This window comes from Monodelphis domestica, chromosome 1, assembly GCF_027887165.1.
Source record: "Monodelphis domestica isolate mMonDom1 chromosome 1, mMonDom1.pri, whole genome shotgun sequence".
Taxonomy (NCBI): Eukaryota; Metazoa; Chordata; class Mammalia; order Didelphimorphia; family Didelphidae; genus Monodelphis; species Monodelphis domestica.
This window is the reverse complement of record NC_077227.1, coordinates 11,652,088-11,671,717: the sequence shown is the minus strand read 5'-3', so window position 1 is coordinate 11,671,717 and position 19,630 is coordinate 11,652,088. Positions and strand designations below refer to the sequence as shown.

The window sequence follows — 19,630 nt, the reverse complement described above, 5'->3', positions numbered from 1 at the left end:
GACAGTATTAAACTCAGTGGGTCGCTTAACTTGGGTGTTAGGTGCCTCCGTTTCCCCATCTGTAAAGGGAAAGGGCCGACCTCGGGTCTCTCTCCTGCGGCTCCGCTGATGCAGCGCAGAGCCCTGGCCTCCCCTCCTTCAGCCCCCTCCTTCTCCCCCGCCCCGGGACCACGCCCCGCGGCCCAGAGGTGGCGGGTGCCCAGGGAGGGTGGAGAGAGGGCGTCTCGGGGAGGCCGCGGGGGGGCGGGGAGGCTGGACGGGGGTGGGGGGGAGGGAGGAGAAAGAGGAGGAGAGGAGGAGGAGAAGGAGTTGGGGGTTGGTCAAGGGAAGTGCGACGTGTCTCCGCAGCCTTTTTAAAGCTCCTTCCCCGCCGCCTGGCCGGCTTCCTTCCGTCCAGCCACCAGTCCTGCACTCCTCCGGTCTCGAGCGAGTCCGACCGCCAGTCCTGACATCCCGCTCGGTGCTAGTCCCGCCGCTGCTGCCGCCCGAGAGCCAGCCCCCCAGCATGTCCGGAATCAAGAAGCAAAAGACGGTAGGACTTGGCGCTGTCCCGGCCACGACCGGGCCCCGCTGCCCTGCTCCCCAGTCCTTCCTCGCGCCCCCTGACAGCCCTTCCTTCCCGGGAGCCCCCGGGGATCCCCACTGTGCCCCGCCGGGGAGGCGGCGGGGAGGGAAGCAGGAAGAGCGCGCGGCGCCAGGTTCGTCAGGCAGGTTCTCCAGGGAAGGCTTTGTCAGTTCTCTCCCTCCTTCGCTTCTCTTGCCCTCCTCCTCGTCCTCGGGCCGGGACCCGGCATCCCTAGCCTCCCAGGACTTCGAGGGGTGGGAAGTGAACCCAATCGCCTCCTTTTTCAGAGGGAAACCGAGGCACAGAGAAGATGCATGACACCCAAAGCGACCCAGCTAGGAAGGGAGGTTTGGGGCAGCCAAGTGATGCAATGGATGGATCGCTGGACCTTCCTCGGACACTTACTAGCTGGGCTGCCCTGGATAAGTCGCTTCACTCTCTTTAGGCCTCAGTTTCCTCATCTGTAGAATGATCTAGAGAAGGCAAAGGCAAACTAGCTGTGTGATCCTGGGCAAGTCGCTTAACCCTATTTGCCTCAGTTTCCTCATCTGTAAAACGAGCAGGAGGAAATGGCCAGCCACTCTGGTATCTCTGCCAAGAAAACCCCAAACGGGAGGGCAGAGTCTATAGTGATGGAAATGAATGAGCAGCCACAAACCTTGGGGCAGAGCCGGGACTGGACGCCAATGAGGTTCTTCTGGTCTCCAGGCCTGGACTCTTTCTGGGAAGCCAGTTAAAGATTGCCTCAGAGCAGCAAGTGGGAGGGAGCCATCTATGGTCCAGGTGCCTGACTTGAAGCCCCAGCTCTTCTAGGGCACCCCCTGGGACCACCCCGAGTGGCATCTGGTCCTCAGTTGCCACTTTCTGGCTTGGGTTGTGCTGCAGCCCATCCGGGGGACCCCTGGGGGGGCGCTTCTCCCAGCACACAGGAGGGCTTAAGAACTTGTTGCTGTTCCTTTCGGAGGCTCCTTCTGTGCAGTCACAGCTCTAGAGACCGGCTCTGCAATCTCACTTGCACAGGGAACTCCCAGAAGAGGAAATTCCCTCCACCAGCACAGGTCTCGGCACCTCCTCTGTGATTTCCAGATTTAGGGAACTGGCCAGGGGTCAGTGGCCAAGCTCAAATGGAAATGGGCTCACTAAACCATTCTCCGGAGCCTTGCTGGCACGAAGTGACTGAGAAAACGATCGATTATGTTTTGTTTGTAGAAGATTTCCCCATTTTATTTTAGTCTGGTTGGGGTCACATCTTGGACAGCTCTGGTCTAGAACACTGAGAGGTTAAGGGTGACTGGTCCAAGGTCACACAGCTGGTAAGTGTGGCTTCGAGGCTGTCTCTCTATTCTCCACACTGCCATGTTAGAATTCTAACCTTCACATTTTTTTGTGATTCTACTGTGGCCTTAATAGGGGACTGAACTTAGTTTGGCTCCTGTCCCAAAGAGAAAAATAAGAATCTAAGGCTGGGCATGAGGCTTGCTCTGCATCTGTTGCATGCCGGTGTCTTTGGTGTTGTCATTGTATATGGTCACGAAGTGTATTTTCAATGACAGCAGTAATTTAAAGAAAGCTCCAGGGTGGGGGTGGGGAGGTATCGAGACAGAGAGAGAAAAGAGAAAAAGAGAGGAAGAAAGAAGGGGTAGAGAGACACACAGAGAGGTGAGACAGAGGGAGGAGAGAGAAGAGAAAAAGAAGAGAGAAGAGAGAGAGTAGGAGGGAGAGAGGGGGAAGAGGGAAAGAGAGGGAGAGGGAGAGGAGAAACAGAGAGGAGTGAGAGAAACAGAGACATACAGACACAGAAACAGAGACAAAGGGAGAAGAAGAGAAAAAGAAGGAGAGAGAAGAGGGGGAACAGAGACAGAGTCACACAGAGTTAAATTTACTGACTGAAATTGTTGCTTCTTGCTTGGACATATAATGCTTTCAGCCCAAACTCAATTTAGTTAAACTTAATTAGTATTTATTAAGTTCCTACTGTGCCAATTTCTGAGGATCTTTGCCCTCCTGAGGACCCATCCAAAGAGGGGAAGGTAGCATGTACCATAAGAAGTAAAGATGGGGGCAGCTGGGTAGCTCAGTGGATTGAGAGCCAAGCCTAGAGACGGGAGGTTCTAGGTTCAAATCTGGCCTCAGACACTTCCCAGCTGTGTGACCCTGGGCAAGTCACTCGGCCCCCATTGCCTAGCCCTTACCTTCTGCCTTGGAGCCAATACACAGTATTGACTTCAAGACGGGAGATAAGGGTTTAAAAAAAAAAAGAAGTAAAGACAAAGTAATGTGTGTGTGTGTGTGTGTGTGTGTGTGTGAGAGAGAGAGAGAGAGAGAGAGAGAGAGAGAGAGAGAGAGAGAGAGAGAGAGAGAGAGAGAGAGAGAGAGAGAGAGAGAGAGAGACAAAGACAGAGAGCGAGAGAGATTGGTACTAACAAATGGATCAATCAGGACAAGCTTCCTGAGGGAGGTGGCACCAGAGCAGAACCTTAAGGGAAACTAGAGTGTTCACAAAGTTCAGGAAAGAAGAGAAAGAGCCAAGGCAAAGGCTGCTTGCTGAAGGATTATGCCTGACCTTATATAAAAGTGAAGTGTCATGCAAAGCGTGGGTAACTGGCCCTTGGGATCAGGGTCTCATCACGCTGAGCCAAGAGCAGGAAAGCCTTGTCTAAAGTCCTCCAGTCATTGGGTAAACACAGAATAGTATACATGTCAGACCTTTGGGAGGGGAAAGGCTTTAAAACCAAGCAAGATATAGAAAGAATCACAAAATGTAAAATAAATAATTTTGACTACATCAAACTAAAAAGCTTTTGTGCAAACAAAACCAATATAACTAAAATCAGAAGGGAAACAACAAATTGGGAAAAAATCTTCATAGAAACCTCTGACAAAGGTTTAATTACTCATATTTATAATGAGCTAAATCAATTGTACAAAAAATCAAGCCATTCTCCAATTGATAAATGGGCAAGGGAAATGGATAGGCAGTTCTCAGATAAAGAAATCAAAACTATTAACAAGCACATGAAGAAGTGTTCTACATCTCTTATAATCAGAGAGATGCAAATCAAAACAACTCTGAGGTATCACCTCACACCTAGCAGATTGGCTAACATGACAGCTATGGAATGTAATGCATGCTGGAGGGGATGTGGCAAAGTGGGGACATTAATTCATTGCTGGTGGAGTTGTGAACTGATCCAACCATTCTGGAGGGCAATTTGGAACTATGCCCAAAGGGCGACAAAAGAATATCTACCCTTTGACCCAGCCATAGCACTGCTGGGTCTGTACCCCAAAGAGATAATGGACACAAAGACTTGTACAAAAATATTCATAGCTGCGCTCTTTGTGGTGGCCCAAAACTGGAAAACGAGGGGATGCCCATCAATTGGGGAATGGCTGAACAAACTGTGGTATATGTTGGTGATGGAATACCATTGTGCTCAAAGGAATAATAAAGTGGAGAAGTTCCATGGAGACTGGAACAACCTCCAGGAAGTGATGCAGAGCGAGAGGAGCAGAACCAGGAGAACATTGTACACAGAGACTAATACACTGTGGTATAATCGAACGTAATGGACTTCTCCATTAGGGGCGGTGTAATGTCCCTGAACAACTTTCAGGGATCCAGGAGAAAAAAAACACCATTCATAAGCAAAGGATAAACTATGGGAGTGGAAACACCGAGAAAAAGCAACTGCCTGAATACAGAGGTTGAGGGGACATGACAGAGGATAGACTTTAAATGAACACTCTAATGCAAATACTATCAACAAAGCAATGGGTTCAAATCAAGAAAACATCTAATGCCCAGTGGACTTACGCGTCGGCTATGGGGGGTGGGGGGGAGGAAAAGAAAATGATCTTTGTCTTTAACGAATAATGCTTGGAAATGATCAAATAAAATATATTAAAAAAAAAAACGAAAAAAAAAAAATAAAGTCCTCCAGTCAGCGGAGGGAGTCTCTCCAAGGCTCCAAACCCAGGCTTCTTCCCCCCTAGACTTCACTGGGCTCCAAATGCCTGCTTTCTGGCCCTGGGTTTGAAGCTGCCAATGGACTATCCCCAAACTGGGCTTCTTATCCCCACCCTCAGGGGCCGGTTGATCTCCTCTGAGGGAGGAATGAAGACTGAGGTCTCTAAAGAAGAGTGCCCCTCCCTCGGGCACTGCGGATCAAGCCCTGGGGTGTTGGTGGGAGAGCCGCCAGCAGCAGGGCAGTCGGGATCCCGGGATCCTGAAGGGCTCAGGAAGGCTCCTGGCTGAGGGGAGGGACAGAAGCCGGGCTCTTCTTCCTAAGAAGGCATAATAAGGCTCCTCTCTGGCAGGAGGAAACTTGCTAGTAATTCGTATGCCATTATGAAATACTTGAATAAGTAATTATGGATCTTCATTGGATTCTGTCTTGACAGTTTAGCAGAGAAGCTGCCATTTGCCATGTCCCTTGCTAGTGTGGTTCTCTTGTTCGCGATGTTAATGGTACCGAGCTTGGGTTCTTGTTTGATCCATTTGTGTTGGACTTCTTTCAACCCATGAGATGACCAGAAATTCTCCTTCCTCAATTTAGGGAGGTCCTCTCTCCCCTCCAATTTATCTACTTCTCAAGTCTGTAGTTTGGTTTGTTTTTTTTAATTGTTATTAAATTCTTCATTTGTCAGGGGCAGCTGGGTAGCTCAGTGGTTGGAGAGTTGGGCCTAGAAATGGAAGGTCCTGGGTTCAAATTTGACCTCAGACACTTCCCAGCTGTGTGACCCTGGGCAAGTCACTTAACCCCCCATTGCCTAGCTCTTACCGATCTTCTGTCTTGGAACCCATACACAGTATTGATTCTAAAATGGAAGGTGAGGGTTTAAAACATTCTTCATTTGTCTTCGTGTGGCTTTGACTCCTTTTCTGGTACTGAAGAAAGCACTGTAGGATTTCTGGAAGCCCCAGAGAGGCTGGGGCTTGGGGCGGAGGGGGGGGGGGGTTGACCGCCCCGGAGTCATTTGCTTTCTTGATCTAGGCCCCCAAATCGCTTATGACAGATCTCCTGCGGAGTTCTTCTTTCCCTCTTATGGGGTCACAGGATTTGGAGCCAGATGGACCCGGCCAGGATTGCCTCGACAACCTCCTTTTCCAGATCTTATGATGGCGCTTCAGAGCGCTGCCATTCCACCCTGGGCCTCTGGAGCCCCTGCTGTCTCATCCTGGCACCTTCCTGAGGGCCAGAACATTCAGCCACCTGACTTCCAACTCAGTATGGAGCATCCTTTTGGGGTTTTGTTTGTTTTTGCTTTTTAACCCCTTACCTTCCATCTTATACCAGGTATTGGTTCCAAGACAGAAGAGCAGTAAGGGCTAGGCAATGGGGGTCAAGTGACTTGCCCAGGGTCACACAGCTGGGAAGTGTCTGAGGTCAAATTTGAACCCAGGACCTCCCATCTCTAGGCTTGGAGCTCAATTCACTGAGTTACCCAACTGACCCTGGAACATCCTTTTGGAAAGCCTGCTTCCCCCCTTCGTTTGGCAGCCCTGTCTCTGGCCTCAGGACTTCCACGCCATGCCCCCACCCCAGGGCCAACTCCTCCTCTGTCCCTCAACAGCAGAACAGAAGTTCCATTTTCCTTAGATCCGTATTCCCAGCTCTTCGAACTGTGCCTGGCACAGTGAGTGCTAAATAAATGCAGGTTGTCTTCCTCCAACTACAAAGCCAGCATCTTCCCATCCGCATCCCATGGCCTCTGCTAGGCAAAATGCTGAGATTTCTTTCTTTCTACCACACTCATCCCTTTCCCTTCCCAGATGCCATCCGCACCTCAGTGTCCCCCTCAGAAGGCGGGGCGGGTGGAAGGAGTTGCTGCTGCCGGTTGGCACGTTATTTACTTGTGGGCCCCTTGCCTTCTGCTTGCTATCAATCCCAAGACAGAAGAGTGTCAAGGGCTAAGTTAAGGGAGTTAAGTGACTTACCCAGGGTCACACAGCTAGGGAGGGGCCGAGAAGCTGGGCCTTTTCTGTTCGGGAGCGGAGGACTCGCCTTTGGCTCTTTTCATTCGGACTTTCACCTGTTTCATTTTGTTTTGAATTAAGTTAAAATTTAACCCCACCCACCCAAAAGAGCTGACACTGATTGAATGGGAGATCCATAAAATGTATTTTCTTAATCCAACTAATTGAGGAGTAGCCAAAGGGCAGAGATAAGCCAGTCACTCCCTTTGAGAACAGTAGCAGGGATGGTTTGGAAGGAGCCCAGGACAAACGGTACCCCATCTTCCAGGACCACGTGACCCCGGGGGATCCGGAGATGCGGCATGGCCCGAACCTGGAGCTTTATTACAGGAGGGGCAGCAAGTTATCATCCCCCAGTCCGCCCCTCTCCTCTCCTTTTAAACGCTTAATAAAATCACTTCAATGCTGGGGGAAAGGCCGGCTTGGAAGGAGCCCAGGCCTGGGAGCCAGGCGGACGGATCTCCCCAATCTCCAGATCAGTCCCCTGCCTCAGGAGCCGCCACTTGCTGGAGAAGGGCTGAAGGACTTTGGCGCTCACACTGGCTGCCCTCTCAGGACTCGGACAGCCTTAAGCCGGGATCCTGTAAACCGTGAACTTGGACGGCTGCTCTTCCCAAGTTCAATGTCAAAGGGGTGGGCTGGCTGCCGGGAACAAAGGCTCTCTCTCCCCTTCGTGGCTTAGGGTAGCGTTCAGGGCCGTTTCCCATCCGCGTGCTGCGGTTTTGTCCTTCTAAACTAAGTGTTACCTGCCGGAAGGAAGAGCGGCCCGTTTCCTAGACCCGAGCCTGGCGGCCTCGTCCGCGGGCAGCCTGCAGGGAGACCAGATACCCTCCCCAAATAGGTGGCGGAGAGAGGCGAGGCGGTGCTTTAGATGAGCCTGGGCCAGGAGGGAGAACGGTCCGGGTCTGGGGGACAGCCGAGGAGGGACAGGAAGGCCAGCTTGGCTGGGAAGGGAGCCATGGATGATGGAGATGGCCAAGGCCTGTCCAGGCCTTGATCTTTGACTGACTTCTGGAGTTTGCTGAGGAGGGCTCCCTCCGACCTTGGCTTTGGGGAAATCGCTTTGAAAGCTGTGTGGAGGAGGGGCTGGAGTCAGGAGAGCCCAGGGTGGATCTAGGGTGGTGGCCACGGAATGGTGAGAAGCAGTGGAAAGGGAGATAGAAAAGCCGTTTGGTGCCTGAATGGCCACGGGCAGTAAGAGGGGGCCAGGATGACCACATGATCCCCCTTCTCCCTCCACCGTCCCATTACATCTCCAACCATCTTCTCCTCTGCTCCAGGCTCTGAGAAAGGAGTGAGCCTCCCTCCTTGCCAGGGCCAGCCTCTCACCCTGTGCCCTCAGGCTTATTCCCTCCAGGCTCTTCCAGGACCTTGATCTTCTATATCTTCAATAGCCTTTGTAGACTCAGCTCTCTAACCCTTCCTTGGGAGCCAGGACCCTTGACCCCGGCCCTCAGCCTCTGGGCCTCTCCATAAGCATTCCTGCTTCCTCTGGGCTCCTTGATGTCTTATTTTCTCGTTTACGGATTAATTTCTCAGCCCTGTATAAACCAGCTTCCAGGCCTGCCAGCTCTCTCCAGGATAGTTAATGCTCAATCCGGCTGCTTAGTCTCCTCTCTCTCATCCTTGTCCTTTTTGGTGCTCTGGACATGGCTGACCACCTGCCTTCACACACCCTTGCTGCTGCTTCCTCTGGGTTCTTCCGCCTCTCTGACCGCTCTTGTGCTCCCTTTGCTGAATTCTCAGCATCCTTCACAGGGAACACCCCCACGGGCAGGAATCCCCCAAAGCTCTGCCCTAGGCCTTCCCTGGGGAGTTCATCGGCCCCTGACTCCCTCAGTCTGCAGCCCATCCCTGAGAGGCCTCCCAAACCCCAGTTGTGTAGTTGGCGGAACATTTCCTCCTGGATCAGCCTCTCAGACCACTACAGCCACAAAGGAACTCCTCGGCTCTTCCCCAATCCACCTGCCTGCCCTCGGCACTCTCCAGCCGTCTAGGTCCAGTTCTCAGCCTCAGCATCCTCCTCGGTGCTACTTTCCCAAGTCTTCCCTGCAAGAACCAATCAGATGCCGAATCTCCCTCCATGTGATCTCTCTCTCTCTCTCAGCTGCTCTTGTCTGTTTCTGTAGTTAGTGGCGGTCACTTGCCACCAGCTCGCCCTGGACAGGGGTGCCCTTCGGGACCTTTCTCGTGTTGGCCAGGGGTCCTCCCTCCCGCTTCCATCAGCCGCCTCCGGGGCTCAACAGCCCTGACTGGTTCAGGCTCTCTTGGACCCCCGGCCTTCTTCCGTAGGATCGCAGGACAATTTTCCCGAGGCAGAGCTCGGATAGCACCGCTTCCCCGTTCAGATCCCTCCCTCGATGGCTCCCCGCGACCTCGACGAGCCTGACATTCCGGGGCTCCGCCAGCAGACTGGCTCCAATCTGACCTCCCATCCCGTTTCCCAGTCTTCTTCGAGGCATTTACGGAAAGTGGCCCCAGTCGGCCACTTAAGAGTGCCTTCGCTCTTCTCCTACAACTCTCCGGACCCTCGTTAGCCCTCCCAGGGCAGCTCAGGGGGCCCCTCCTCGGTGGAGCCTCTCGCGTCCCTGCTCCCTCTCCCCACACCCAGTCCCTCTTCTAGAACTCCCGCCCCTAGCGGAACCCCTGGAGGCGAGGCTTGTTTCCCCTTAGCTCAGCATCTCCAGCACCGAGCACCGGCCTGGGTTCCTGTGGAGGACCCCACGGAGTCCCAAGCTGAGATTTCTTCCCCTCGGGAGCACCAGGAAGGAGACTGAGTCTGTCATTTAGGGCATCGGGAGAGACACCGAAGCCAGGATGGCTGGACTCTGAGCAGGCGCCCATGGAATGGAGTCCTTGAATAGAAATGAAAAGGACCTCGAGTGGCGAGGCCAGTTGGCTCAGGTCATGGGGAGGGGAGAGCGGCACTCAGGGTTTCTTCCCGGGCTCAGCTCCCCCTCGGCTGTTCCTATGGAAATGATGCTGATGGACGCAGAACCTGGAGGCGAGGCAAGGCCAGGAAATGATTTGGGCCTCTCCATCGGGGCTTAGCTCAGGCCCCAGGACTGTGTCGGGGAGACAGGGGAAGCCCAGTGAAGAAAGCAGACAAGTGGGGACTCCTGAGAGTGCAGCCAGCTGGGCAGGGTCAAGGGTCTGGCAGAGCCTTCTGGGAAGATCTCTGGAGAGCGGAAGCTCCTGGAAGGCAGGCAGGGACCGGTTCTGTTCAACCTCTGTATTCCTAACGCCTGGCACATAGTAGGTGCTTACTGGGCTGCCCTGTTCTCTGGCCCGTGCTAGTTTTCCTTTTCCTCCAAGGCCAGCACATCATGGAAGCGTTGGCTTGGATTGCTTCTGTGCTTCGTCCTGAGGGAGGCAGAGGAGGAACCCCAGATTTCAGACTTCGGGGTTCTGGGCTCAGTTGACTTCCATCCTATGGATTTGCCCCTCCCCCAGTGGTGGGTGTGTTTCGGACCCTGCGCAGCCTTCACTTTCGGACCTGGATCTCCGGCCCCTCTGGGGCCTTTCTCATGACCCGGAGTCACGTGGGTCACTAATCCCTGCTCCCTTAAGCCCGGTTTCATGTTTTGGCTAACATGATTACCTTTTCACACTTGAGCTCCCGGCCAAATCCTCAGGTGCTCCAATCTCACTGGGATCGCTTTACACCTGCTTTGTCCGCACTTACCCGTCTGCTCCGGTTTCTGGGGGGGACTAGACAAAGCCCTCCCCCTGGAATTAGGGGCAGCCAGATGGTACCGTGGATAGAGCTCTGGGTCAGGAATCAGAAAGATCTGAGTTCGAATTTGGCTTTAGATACTTCCTGATTGGACGACTTGAGCGAATCCCTTAACCTCTGTCGATCTCAGTTTCCTCAGCTTTACAATGGGTCTGCTAATAGCACCCATCTCCCCAGGTTATTGTGGGTGGTTCAAATGAGATAATATGTGTAAAGAGCTTGGCGCAGTGCCTGGCACATAGTAGGAGCTAGATAAATGCTTCTTTCCTCCTAACCCCCTCCGTGTTTTCCTTCCCAGGCCTCAGTTTCCTCATCTGTAAAATGAGGAGCTCGGGCCTGACGAGCCTCTAAGTTCCCATCTAACTGTAAATGCGTGAATGACTTCGACCAGAGAGAAGGATGAGTCGGGCCCGTAGTTTGTCTGCAAAGTGGGCCAGTTTCTCCCCCATAACTTTGGCGCCGGCCTTTTGGCTGTGTTCCGTCTGTGGGCTGCTTGGCTCCCAGCTGCTCCTCCTTCCCTCCAGATCCGGCTAGCAGGGATGAGCCCTAGAGCGGGACCCAGCTAAGCCCAGGGGAAAGCCCGGGGGAGGGCTCGTCACTGTCACAGACCCCTCCCCCCGGCCGGACTTCCTCCTTTTCCTCTCCTTTGTGTGATTTGCAGCTAAGGACATGGTTGACGTCCTGCCCGGCGGGTTTGCTCCGCCTCTTGGGCTTCCCTCAGGTTCTGCAGCACGTAGTAGGGACGTCCCCAAGGAATTGGTCGTGCGGAGAGCCTCCCGGGAGGGAGGAATCCCCAGAGAAAGACCCTCAGGCCATTCCAGCTCCTTCCGCCTGACCCCTCCGCTGGCGTTTGAAATGCGATCTCAAAGCGCCTCTTCAGCCATGAAACAGGAAGGCAGGAAGATGAAGCAAAGCCGCCCCTCGGCCCCTCGGCCCTTGATTCGTTGACTAAGACTTTAAGATGGCAGAGTTTGACTTTGCCCAAATGGAGTCAGTCCCAGAATTCCCCCATCTTCCCACTTGCTAAGCCTGGACACCCAAGAAAGAAGGTGCTCTGGGCACGACCATCGAGGCTTCCCCATCCAGGGGCCCCTCACCACCCCCTTCACTGGATGGTCTGGCCTTCTGCCAGCAGGCAAAGGCCCGGTTCCCTGCCCAGAGATGACCTCTCTTGCCTTCTGTGTGTGCTGAGGCGCCTTCCCTTCCTGGATTCTGAGCTTCTGTGTACTGGTTCCAGGGCAGAGGAGCAATAAGGGCTAGGCAATGGGGGGTTGGGTGACTTGCTCAGGGTCATAGAGCTGGGAAGTGTCTGAGGGCAGATTGGAACCCAGGACTTCCCAACTCCAGGCCTGGCTCTAAGCCACTGAGCCACCCAGCTGCTGGACAGTTTTTCACCTGGAAATAAAGAAGGGGAGGCAAGGCTGTCCTTGAGCTTTTGAAGGGGTTCAGGCCCTGGAGGGCCACACTGAGCCCCGTGGGGTGCAAAGAGGGGCTGGAGGCTTGGGCTCAGGATAGAGCTTGCAACGACGGGTGCTGCCCTTAAGGATGGGCCGCTGGCGGAGGGGGACTCTGGGTCAGGTGCTGGCAGGACTTGGTGGCAGCTCAGGGCTCTTCTGCTGCCTCACAGAAGACTCTGCCCGCTCCGAATCCCAGAGTTCTCTGCTTGCCAGCAGACAGTCAGAAGGGACCTCATTAAACTTAAAGGGCCCCCTTTGGGGAGCTGGTCCAGGGAGGGGCTCCATCCCCCTGGACTAGCCAGGTTGTTTGTTTCTGTGCAGGTGGAGGGGAAAACATGGGCTGCATCACAGCCCTGGCTGCCACCTTTGCCAGGTGCCTGCCTTGGCAGCTCCATTCCCCTAATATCTCCAGGTAATCGCCGTGAATTGAATTTAGAGCAAGTCCTGAATTCCCACTTGCTCGGCTGGAAGGAGCCACCAGCATCAGTGTGGGCCTCTTGTCTCCTCCCCACCGACTGCCAGGCTTCCCTGCCTGGCCCCTTCCCGATTGTTCTGGATGGAGAAAGGTAAAGAGATCCCGGGGCTGCCAAGAACATTTCATTGTGTGACGAGCAGAGCGCGTGAAGCGTGCCCTCCCCCAGGTCAAGCCAAGCTGGCTGCCAGCATTCTTCTTGGGGGCCCCTAGAGTCTGGCTGAAAAGGGGCACCCAGCCCTCGTGGCACCTACCGCCAGGCCGTGGAGCCCACCAGCCAGGCACCCATGGGCGTCTTGCTCGGAGCTGCTGTTTGCTGGGAAGTGGCCCAGATTTCCCAGAATAACTTTCCTCAAATAAATATAAAGAGAAATAAAGGCTTTCACAGGGAGAGAGTACTGGATTTGGAATCAAAGGCCAGGCTCTGCTTCCTACTTGTACGGCTATATAGAATCTCTCCCTGGGCCTCAGTTTCCTCATTTGCAACAAGAGAAGATTGGGTTTCCCATGAACCCCAAAGTTTTTTAAAGCAATATAGTTTTCCCTTGGTTGATGAATCAGAGGATGTGGTTTGGGATCTCAGCTCTGCCGCACACACAGCCCGAGGCAGGCGCCTTCCCTTCTCTGGGCCTCAGTTTCCCTTTTTGTAAGAAGAGAGCTGGCCTTGATGGTGTCTGAGGTCCCTTGTAGCTGCTTGGAGGTTGGGGTCTCTCCAAGGGTTCAGGTGCCTGTTGGTAGCCATCATTTCTCCTGTCCCTGAGCCAGTGCAGGGTGGGATGAAGAGCTGTGGCCGCCCACCCCGCTCTGCCTGACCCTGGGTTGCCTGGAGATGGCTGGTTGGTTATGGAACTCTCCACAGTGGAGATGGTGGACGCCCAGGCCTGCAGGGGGCCCTCGTCTTGGAGCCCCCCCTGTTCCTGGCTCCACGAGGCTCTTTGGAGAGCAGGAGCAGGCGAGCAGCTCTCACTTTCCCAGTACAAAGCCTCCTTGTTCCAGTGGTTCCTCAGTCCCTGGAGAAGGAGCCTCCCAAGGAATGAATCACCCCGCCTGGCTTCCATGTAACCCGAGACCTCACCCTGCCTGTCCCCCCGGGCTCTGCACAGCCGGGCATTCAGGACTTAGGAGGTCCCAGAGCCTCGGGGGCCCAGGCTTGTGCTCTGGGTGGGCCACAGGCTTCCTTGGCATTTCCTTTGCTCCGAGTCCAGTGGCCTGTGGCAGAGGCACAATGAGGGGCCTGAAACCAGCAGGGAAGGAACAGGAGAGGCATTGAGAAAGGACCCCGATTCCCCCCACCCTATGATCTGCCCTCTGTGCTCCGGCCCCCCATGTGGGGCTCACGCCTGGGAATGGCACTGGCCCTCAGTGCCCACATCGCTCAAAAAGAAGGCAAGGAGGTAGCCTGGAAAGGGCTCAGGCCAGAAAAAGAATAATTCAGCCAGCACTTGTGTAGGGCTTTAAGAAATGCAACTCGTTTCACGCATATCATCTCATTTAATCTTGTCCATAACTCTGGGAGGGAGTGCCCTCTCTGCTCCCATTTTACCTGGGAGGAAACTTTGCAACTAGTGAGTGTCTGTGGTCAGATTCGAACTCGGCCCTCGGACCCCCATCCCTTGTAGCACCTCGATGTTTTCTCATCCAAGCTATAAGGGGTCAGGATAGGGAGAGATCACATGGACAGGACTCCAGGGGGAGGAGGACTTGAGCTGGGCCTTGAAGGATGGCCAGATGGGAAGGGGCAGGACTTCCCTGGAGAAGGCAGCACCACAACCACAATGAGACTGTCTAAGCTAGGGAAGAGTTGATTTCTGGGAGGACGGGGAGGTGATGAGGAGCCAGACTACAGAAGGCTTGAAGTTTCAAGATGGGGCGTCTAGTCATCCTGTAGATGATGGGGAGCTCATCACCACCTCAGAAAAGCGTTAGAAATCATCTAGAGGCAAACCATACTTGGTTCACCTTCCAATCCAATCCAACAAGGATGTAAGTATCTACCAGGTGCCAGACTCTAGAGTTCTAAGGCAAAAATGAACAGGTCTCACCCATAGGAAGCAGACACTCTTTTATGCTACTGAGTCTTAGTTTCAGGTCCAGAACTTTAATCAGTCAATCATTCAATCAATCAACAAACGATTATTGAGCTCTGACAACAGGTTGTATATGTGGGTTAGGGAGAGACTAGAGCCAGCATGACACTGAGGTCATGGATCCTGGGTAACCAGGAAGATGGAGGTGCTGCCCATTTGAAGTAATGAGGAAACTTGGAAGAGGGGTGGGCGTGAGAGGAGAGGTATGTTTCTCCTTTCACCAGTGCCATGTTGAACACAAATCAAGCTCCCACTACATCAGGAATGTTTTTTTTAATTCTAATTTTTTAATTAATTAATTTGTTGGTTGGTTACATTAAAATTTCCAGCTATCACCCTCCTTTCCTTCCAGAGAAGTCATCATTCAGCCCCCCAAAAGTCTGCATACATAAATCCTGACTTTCATGTTTCTGTTTGTCAGTTCTTTCTTTGGAGGTGGCCACTAACAAGTTATTCTTCCAACAGTAATGCTGTAGAAATCTAGAACATTATTTTGGCTTTGCTCAGTTTTCAAGGGATGTTCTTAAATTCCATTGAGATCTACTTGGAGCAGATATCGCTCTGGGCTATGGTCTGATGACACCTTATAATTAGAAGTCCTAGTTATTGCCAAGGGAATTTTTGTGTCATGCAGATTCTCTTTGGCATTCACTAATTAGCTTTCTTACTTATAATGAAGGAGATGTACACGGCTACTTCTTTGAGAAAACTAGGATTATGATTAGAAGTTGCTGACCTTATCCCTACCTGGTTTTGTCATAGACATATTGTATAGCAGTTGTATCCCCTTTCAGATGAAACCCAGACCATTGAATAATTATTCAAATATCCTCAAACCCTCCAGTGGTGGATTGTTCCTTTTATCTTTGGGGACCTCCTGTCTCCCTTGTCACTGCCCTGTAAGCTCCTAGAGATCCATGGTTCTTCCCAGATGCTCAGGTCTCCCTGAAGAAATAATAGTATTGGTATTGGAAACTATTGATATTGGAAGAAATAATAGTATTGATATTGGAAACTATGGAGTGTCTTTTTATAACGTGATTGTTCACAGCCCTCAAATCCTGCACGAATCTATAGAGGTGTTTGCCATTGGGCCCTCTTTTTGGTTTTTTAACAGGCAGGATGGGCGTATTATATTCAGATTTACAAGGGATTATTATTCCCTGTGCAATTAATGAGTTAATTACTGGGGTAATTCCCTCAATTGCCTCTTTTGAGAGGGCATATTGAGGAATGGAAGGAGGTGGGCTAGATTTAGTTTTTAAATGCACAGGAACAGCCGACTTAAGTAAGCCTACATCTGAAGAAGATGTGGCCCAAAGAGACTCCGGTATATCTTCAGGTATTGCAAAGGTGGGATGCTCTTTTTTCTCCTGACTCTCTGAGAGAATTACAGGGAGTAAATTTAAAGATTCCTCTGGTTCTAATTTGAGGGGTTCAGGGACCGAATCCCTTGTTAGTGCTATAAGAGGTTTAGTAATTTCCCCATAGCAAGGAATCCATTGTCTGCAAAACCCTGTTGCTCCCAGAATTGCTCTTAACTGTTTTTTAGTGGTAGGAGCACTCAATTTTTGAATATTCTCAATTCACTTGGGAGAAATAGAATGGGCACCAGCTGTCAGAATGAACCCCAAATATTCTAACTGCAAGTGTATACAAAATTTTTACCCACTAAGATGCTCAGGTCTTCCTAGTTGACCAGATGACCTTAGAGGTCTCTTCTAGTTCTAAATTGAGAACCTGTAAACTTTGGCGCCCTGCCTAAGCCTTCCCTCTCCAGGTTCTGATCCCAAATCTCACCAGAATTTACCAGTTTCCTCCCTTCAGACTTTGCTGAGGATCTAATGAAATTATAATTGCCAAGTGGTTGGCCCAGTGCCTGACACATGGTAGTGTGCCAGTAGATCGATCAATGTATCAGAAAGTCTCTTAATCATCTCTCTGCCTTTGTACCATTTCTTCCCGTTGGTTCCTTTGTAAGATTTTGGATGCAGAAAAAGGACCACCCACTTTCATAGTCTCCCTAGTCCCTCTCCCAGGGCTGTGCATGCTGGAGACACTCAATCCTGAGAACGTGAAGGCTCTGAGTAGAGTTCTTCTCATTGTGCCCAGTAACTATTTACTTACTCATCAGATCAGCCCCAGACCACAGAATTTGGGATGATCTCATTTCCTGGGAGTCTTAGGACCTGAATTCAAATTCTGCCTCTGGCCCTTACTACTTATGTGACCATGACTGAGATACAGCAGAGCACAGGTCAGTCCTCTGCTTCTCGGGGCCAACTTTGGCCTGACAAGTAGCATGAAGGAAACATAGGTTCTCTGGCAGCCAGCTTGGCACCATCCCTCCACGGAACTATGGGGGTTGCAGCAAATAGAGAAATGCTGTGGGTACATTCCCTTCCCTTGGCAGTATACTTTCTAGGGATGCCCACACTGCCAGAGAGAGCCCAGCGTCTGGGAGGTTTCAGAGGGACGTGTTGCAGAGGAGAAGTATCGGGCTGAAGGCCAGCAGAGCTGTGGTGCTGACCTCATTGTCGTCCCCCCATGAAACCTGAGCGACCTACCGGCGCCGCGCCAGGAATTTGAATTGTCTTGAATCCTGGAGATCGCCCAGCGAGATAAGCCGCGGGACACGGTGGTCCTTCCTCCAGCTGGACTGCCAAGCGCTGCTTCTACAGCAGAGAGGCTGCTGCATTGTTGTACGCTTGCCTAAAGGACTGTTTATGAAGAGCTCACACGAGGCAGGCGCTCCCGCGGAGGTCGGAAGAAGCGATCTAAGGATTCCCGCAATGAAGAACGCTGGGATCAGCCGGGAGACGCGGGCACAGGACGGCCCAGCATGGCGTGCCCTCCTCACAGAAGGCTCCACGCGCCACGCACAATTGCAGCAGCTCAAAAGAAACATGTGATGGGCAAACTCGGAGCCATCTCCAGCCCAAACATCTGTAGGATCTATTCGTGCCCGTCCGACGGTAGAGTCTTCTGACCAGTCCTAGTCAGACGTGCCGTCCGCTGGCCCTGGAAGAGTGTCATCTTGATTGTCTTCGGTCTGAAGGATAACAACTAACCGTGAGACCTTGGACCAGTCACCCCCCCTCCCCGCCACCCTGAACTGGAGTTTCTGTCTCTGTAAAATGAAGGACCTGCATTCGATGGTGCCTGAGGTCTCCTCCAGCTCTAGATCACCGGTTCTAGTGTCCTGTGACTCCTCGTTACGACACAGTTCTCTTCTATCACCTCTTGGCCATACCTTCCCACGTGTTCACCCCAAGAGGTCTATCCAACGAGCTGGGGTCCTGCCTTGATGTGTCTCGTCGCGGGAGGGGGCGAGCGGGCAGCGGGGCTCCCTCTCCACCCGCTCTTCCTGGCTGCTGCCTCCTCGTCAGCCCACTTGCTTAAGGAAAGTCACCTCCGGACGCTTGAAGCAGGAGACGTCAAGGCTTCCATGCGCCGAGACTCAGCAGCAATCCGGAGTCCCTGGCGTCAGTAGGAGCAAAGTTTTCATTTTTGCTTCTCCCCACGAGCTTCCCACGTGGGCAGTTTTGTCTTGGGGGGGCTCCCCAGGAACAATGCTCTGAAGGACGGCTCGGCCGGCGGCATTCGGGGGCCCCTTCGATGCGAGATGTACTTGCAGAACCATCTCTGGGCGGGCTGTGATCTCACAGCGTCCCGGGGGACCTCACAGGCTCATCCATGGAACGGAGACAGAAACAGACCTAGGAAAATGCTCATCAAACGGACGTTTCTGACAGTCCCCGCTTTCTGGCCATCCCGGGAGGGACGAGCATTGCCGTCGCCTTTCTAGAGACAGAGAAGGTGGGGTTCAGAACTCAAAAGTCCCTTGTCTAGGGTCATCCAGGGGGCTCAGCCTCTGTTTGCCCAGGCGCATAGACCGATCCTGGCAGAGCAGAATTCAAACCCAGGCCTCGACTCCAGGTCCAGCCCTTCTTCCTCGCCAGTTTGTTGCCTCTTTAAAATGACTTTTTAATATTCATTTTTCAAGTTCCCCAATTCTCTGCCTCCTCCCTCCCCTCCCACCCCGAGGCTGGGAGAGATCTGACTTGGGAGTCATCACGGGGCGCCTTCTCAGCGTAGTGGGGCCGCTCGAGCCAGAGGGGACCGAAGAGCCCCCGAGCCCAACCCTTGATGTCACAGATGGGTGAGTTCGGGCTCTCGGGCTCCAGGTCTAGCCTCCTTTCCTGGCTCACAGACGGAGGCCAGCTTCGGAGGGAGCCGCATTCCTGGATGGATGTGACGGAGGACGCTCACCGGAGTCTTCCTGCGTGCCCGGGATGGCAGGTGCCGAAGACCCAAGCAGCGGGCAGCCTTTGCGTCTGTCTGGACCCCCAGCAGTTGGCAAGCCTTTCTTGGCTGGGATGATGGCTGGCTTCATTCCGATATCCCGATGGAAGGAAGGAAAAAGGTCTCCGCGGCTTATCTCCTCTCTAGTTTCAGAGTCCACGATCTGGTTCAGGGACAGGGTGGGCTAGAAGAGTAAAGCTCAACCTTGGATTCCGGAGAGCCTCGGGTTCAAATCCAGCCAACGATTCTGGACAGTTTTATGACCTTGGGTGAGTTATTGAACTTTTGAGCTCTCATTTCCTCATCTGCCCATTGGGAATAACAAGCCCCAGAGGGCCTCCCCCAAACAGGTGGCTGCGAGGTTCCAATGAGAAAATGTCGGTAACTTGTTTAATAAACACATTGTCAATGCGGAGAGATATCAACTGTTAGTAATTCCTTGCGTCAACACCAGAAGCCTTTGCCCCTCTCTCTGGCAGATGGCAGCACCAAGGCTTGGGGTGGGCCAGCAGGAGAAACCATCAAAACGGTTTTATCTGCAAGATAGCAATGATACTTCCTCTCTTGGCTTCTCTACCAACACAAGGGTAATAAGCTGTGGGGGCAGGGCCCATTCCCATCCCTGGAGGGATCCTGAAGGGCCGTGAGGGCTGGGCAATGGGAGTGAAGTGACTTGCCCAAGGTCACCCTGCTAGGAAGTGTCTGAGGTCAGATTTGAACTCAGGACCTCTCATCTCTAGCCCTGGCTCTCAATGTACTGAGCTACTCCTCTGCCCCAAACTAACTGATTTCTAAGTGCCTTCTTACTCTGTGACCCATGAATCTGACTTCATGAATCAGTGCGCTTTCCAAATAATTTAGAGCATCGTTCCTTCTGCAAGAGGGTTTGTGAACTGGCCTTTGGCCGTGCTAGTTGGTTAATTAATATTGGATAGTTGAATTCCCGGAGGCTCTTCCTGGGCACATGGGGGGGGGGGTAGGTCTGACCAGGGAAGACAGAAATAACAAGACTCCTTCTCTGGACGGAC

The 19,630-nt window shown here is 52.8% G+C and overlaps 1 protein-coding gene across 2 annotated transcripts in view; it reads left to right on the top strand.

The window, feature by feature from the left end:
• The first annotated feature begins 307 nt into the window (after positions 1 to 307).
• PAPSS2 (3'-phosphoadenosine 5'-phosphosulfate synthase 2) overlaps positions 308 to 19,630 on the top strand; it is a 59,278-nt gene continuing 39,955 nt past the window's right edge. The window contains exon 1 of one of the 2 annotated variants that reach the window (XM_007478317.3): positions 308 to 532. In XM_007478317.3, coding sequence (XP_007478379.1) covers positions 506 to 532 — 27 coding nt within the window. In that variant the 5' untranslated portion in view covers positions 308 to 505. The remainder of the gene's footprint in view (positions 533 to 19,630) is intronic. The other variant, XM_007478318.3, reaches the window with a different exon arrangement.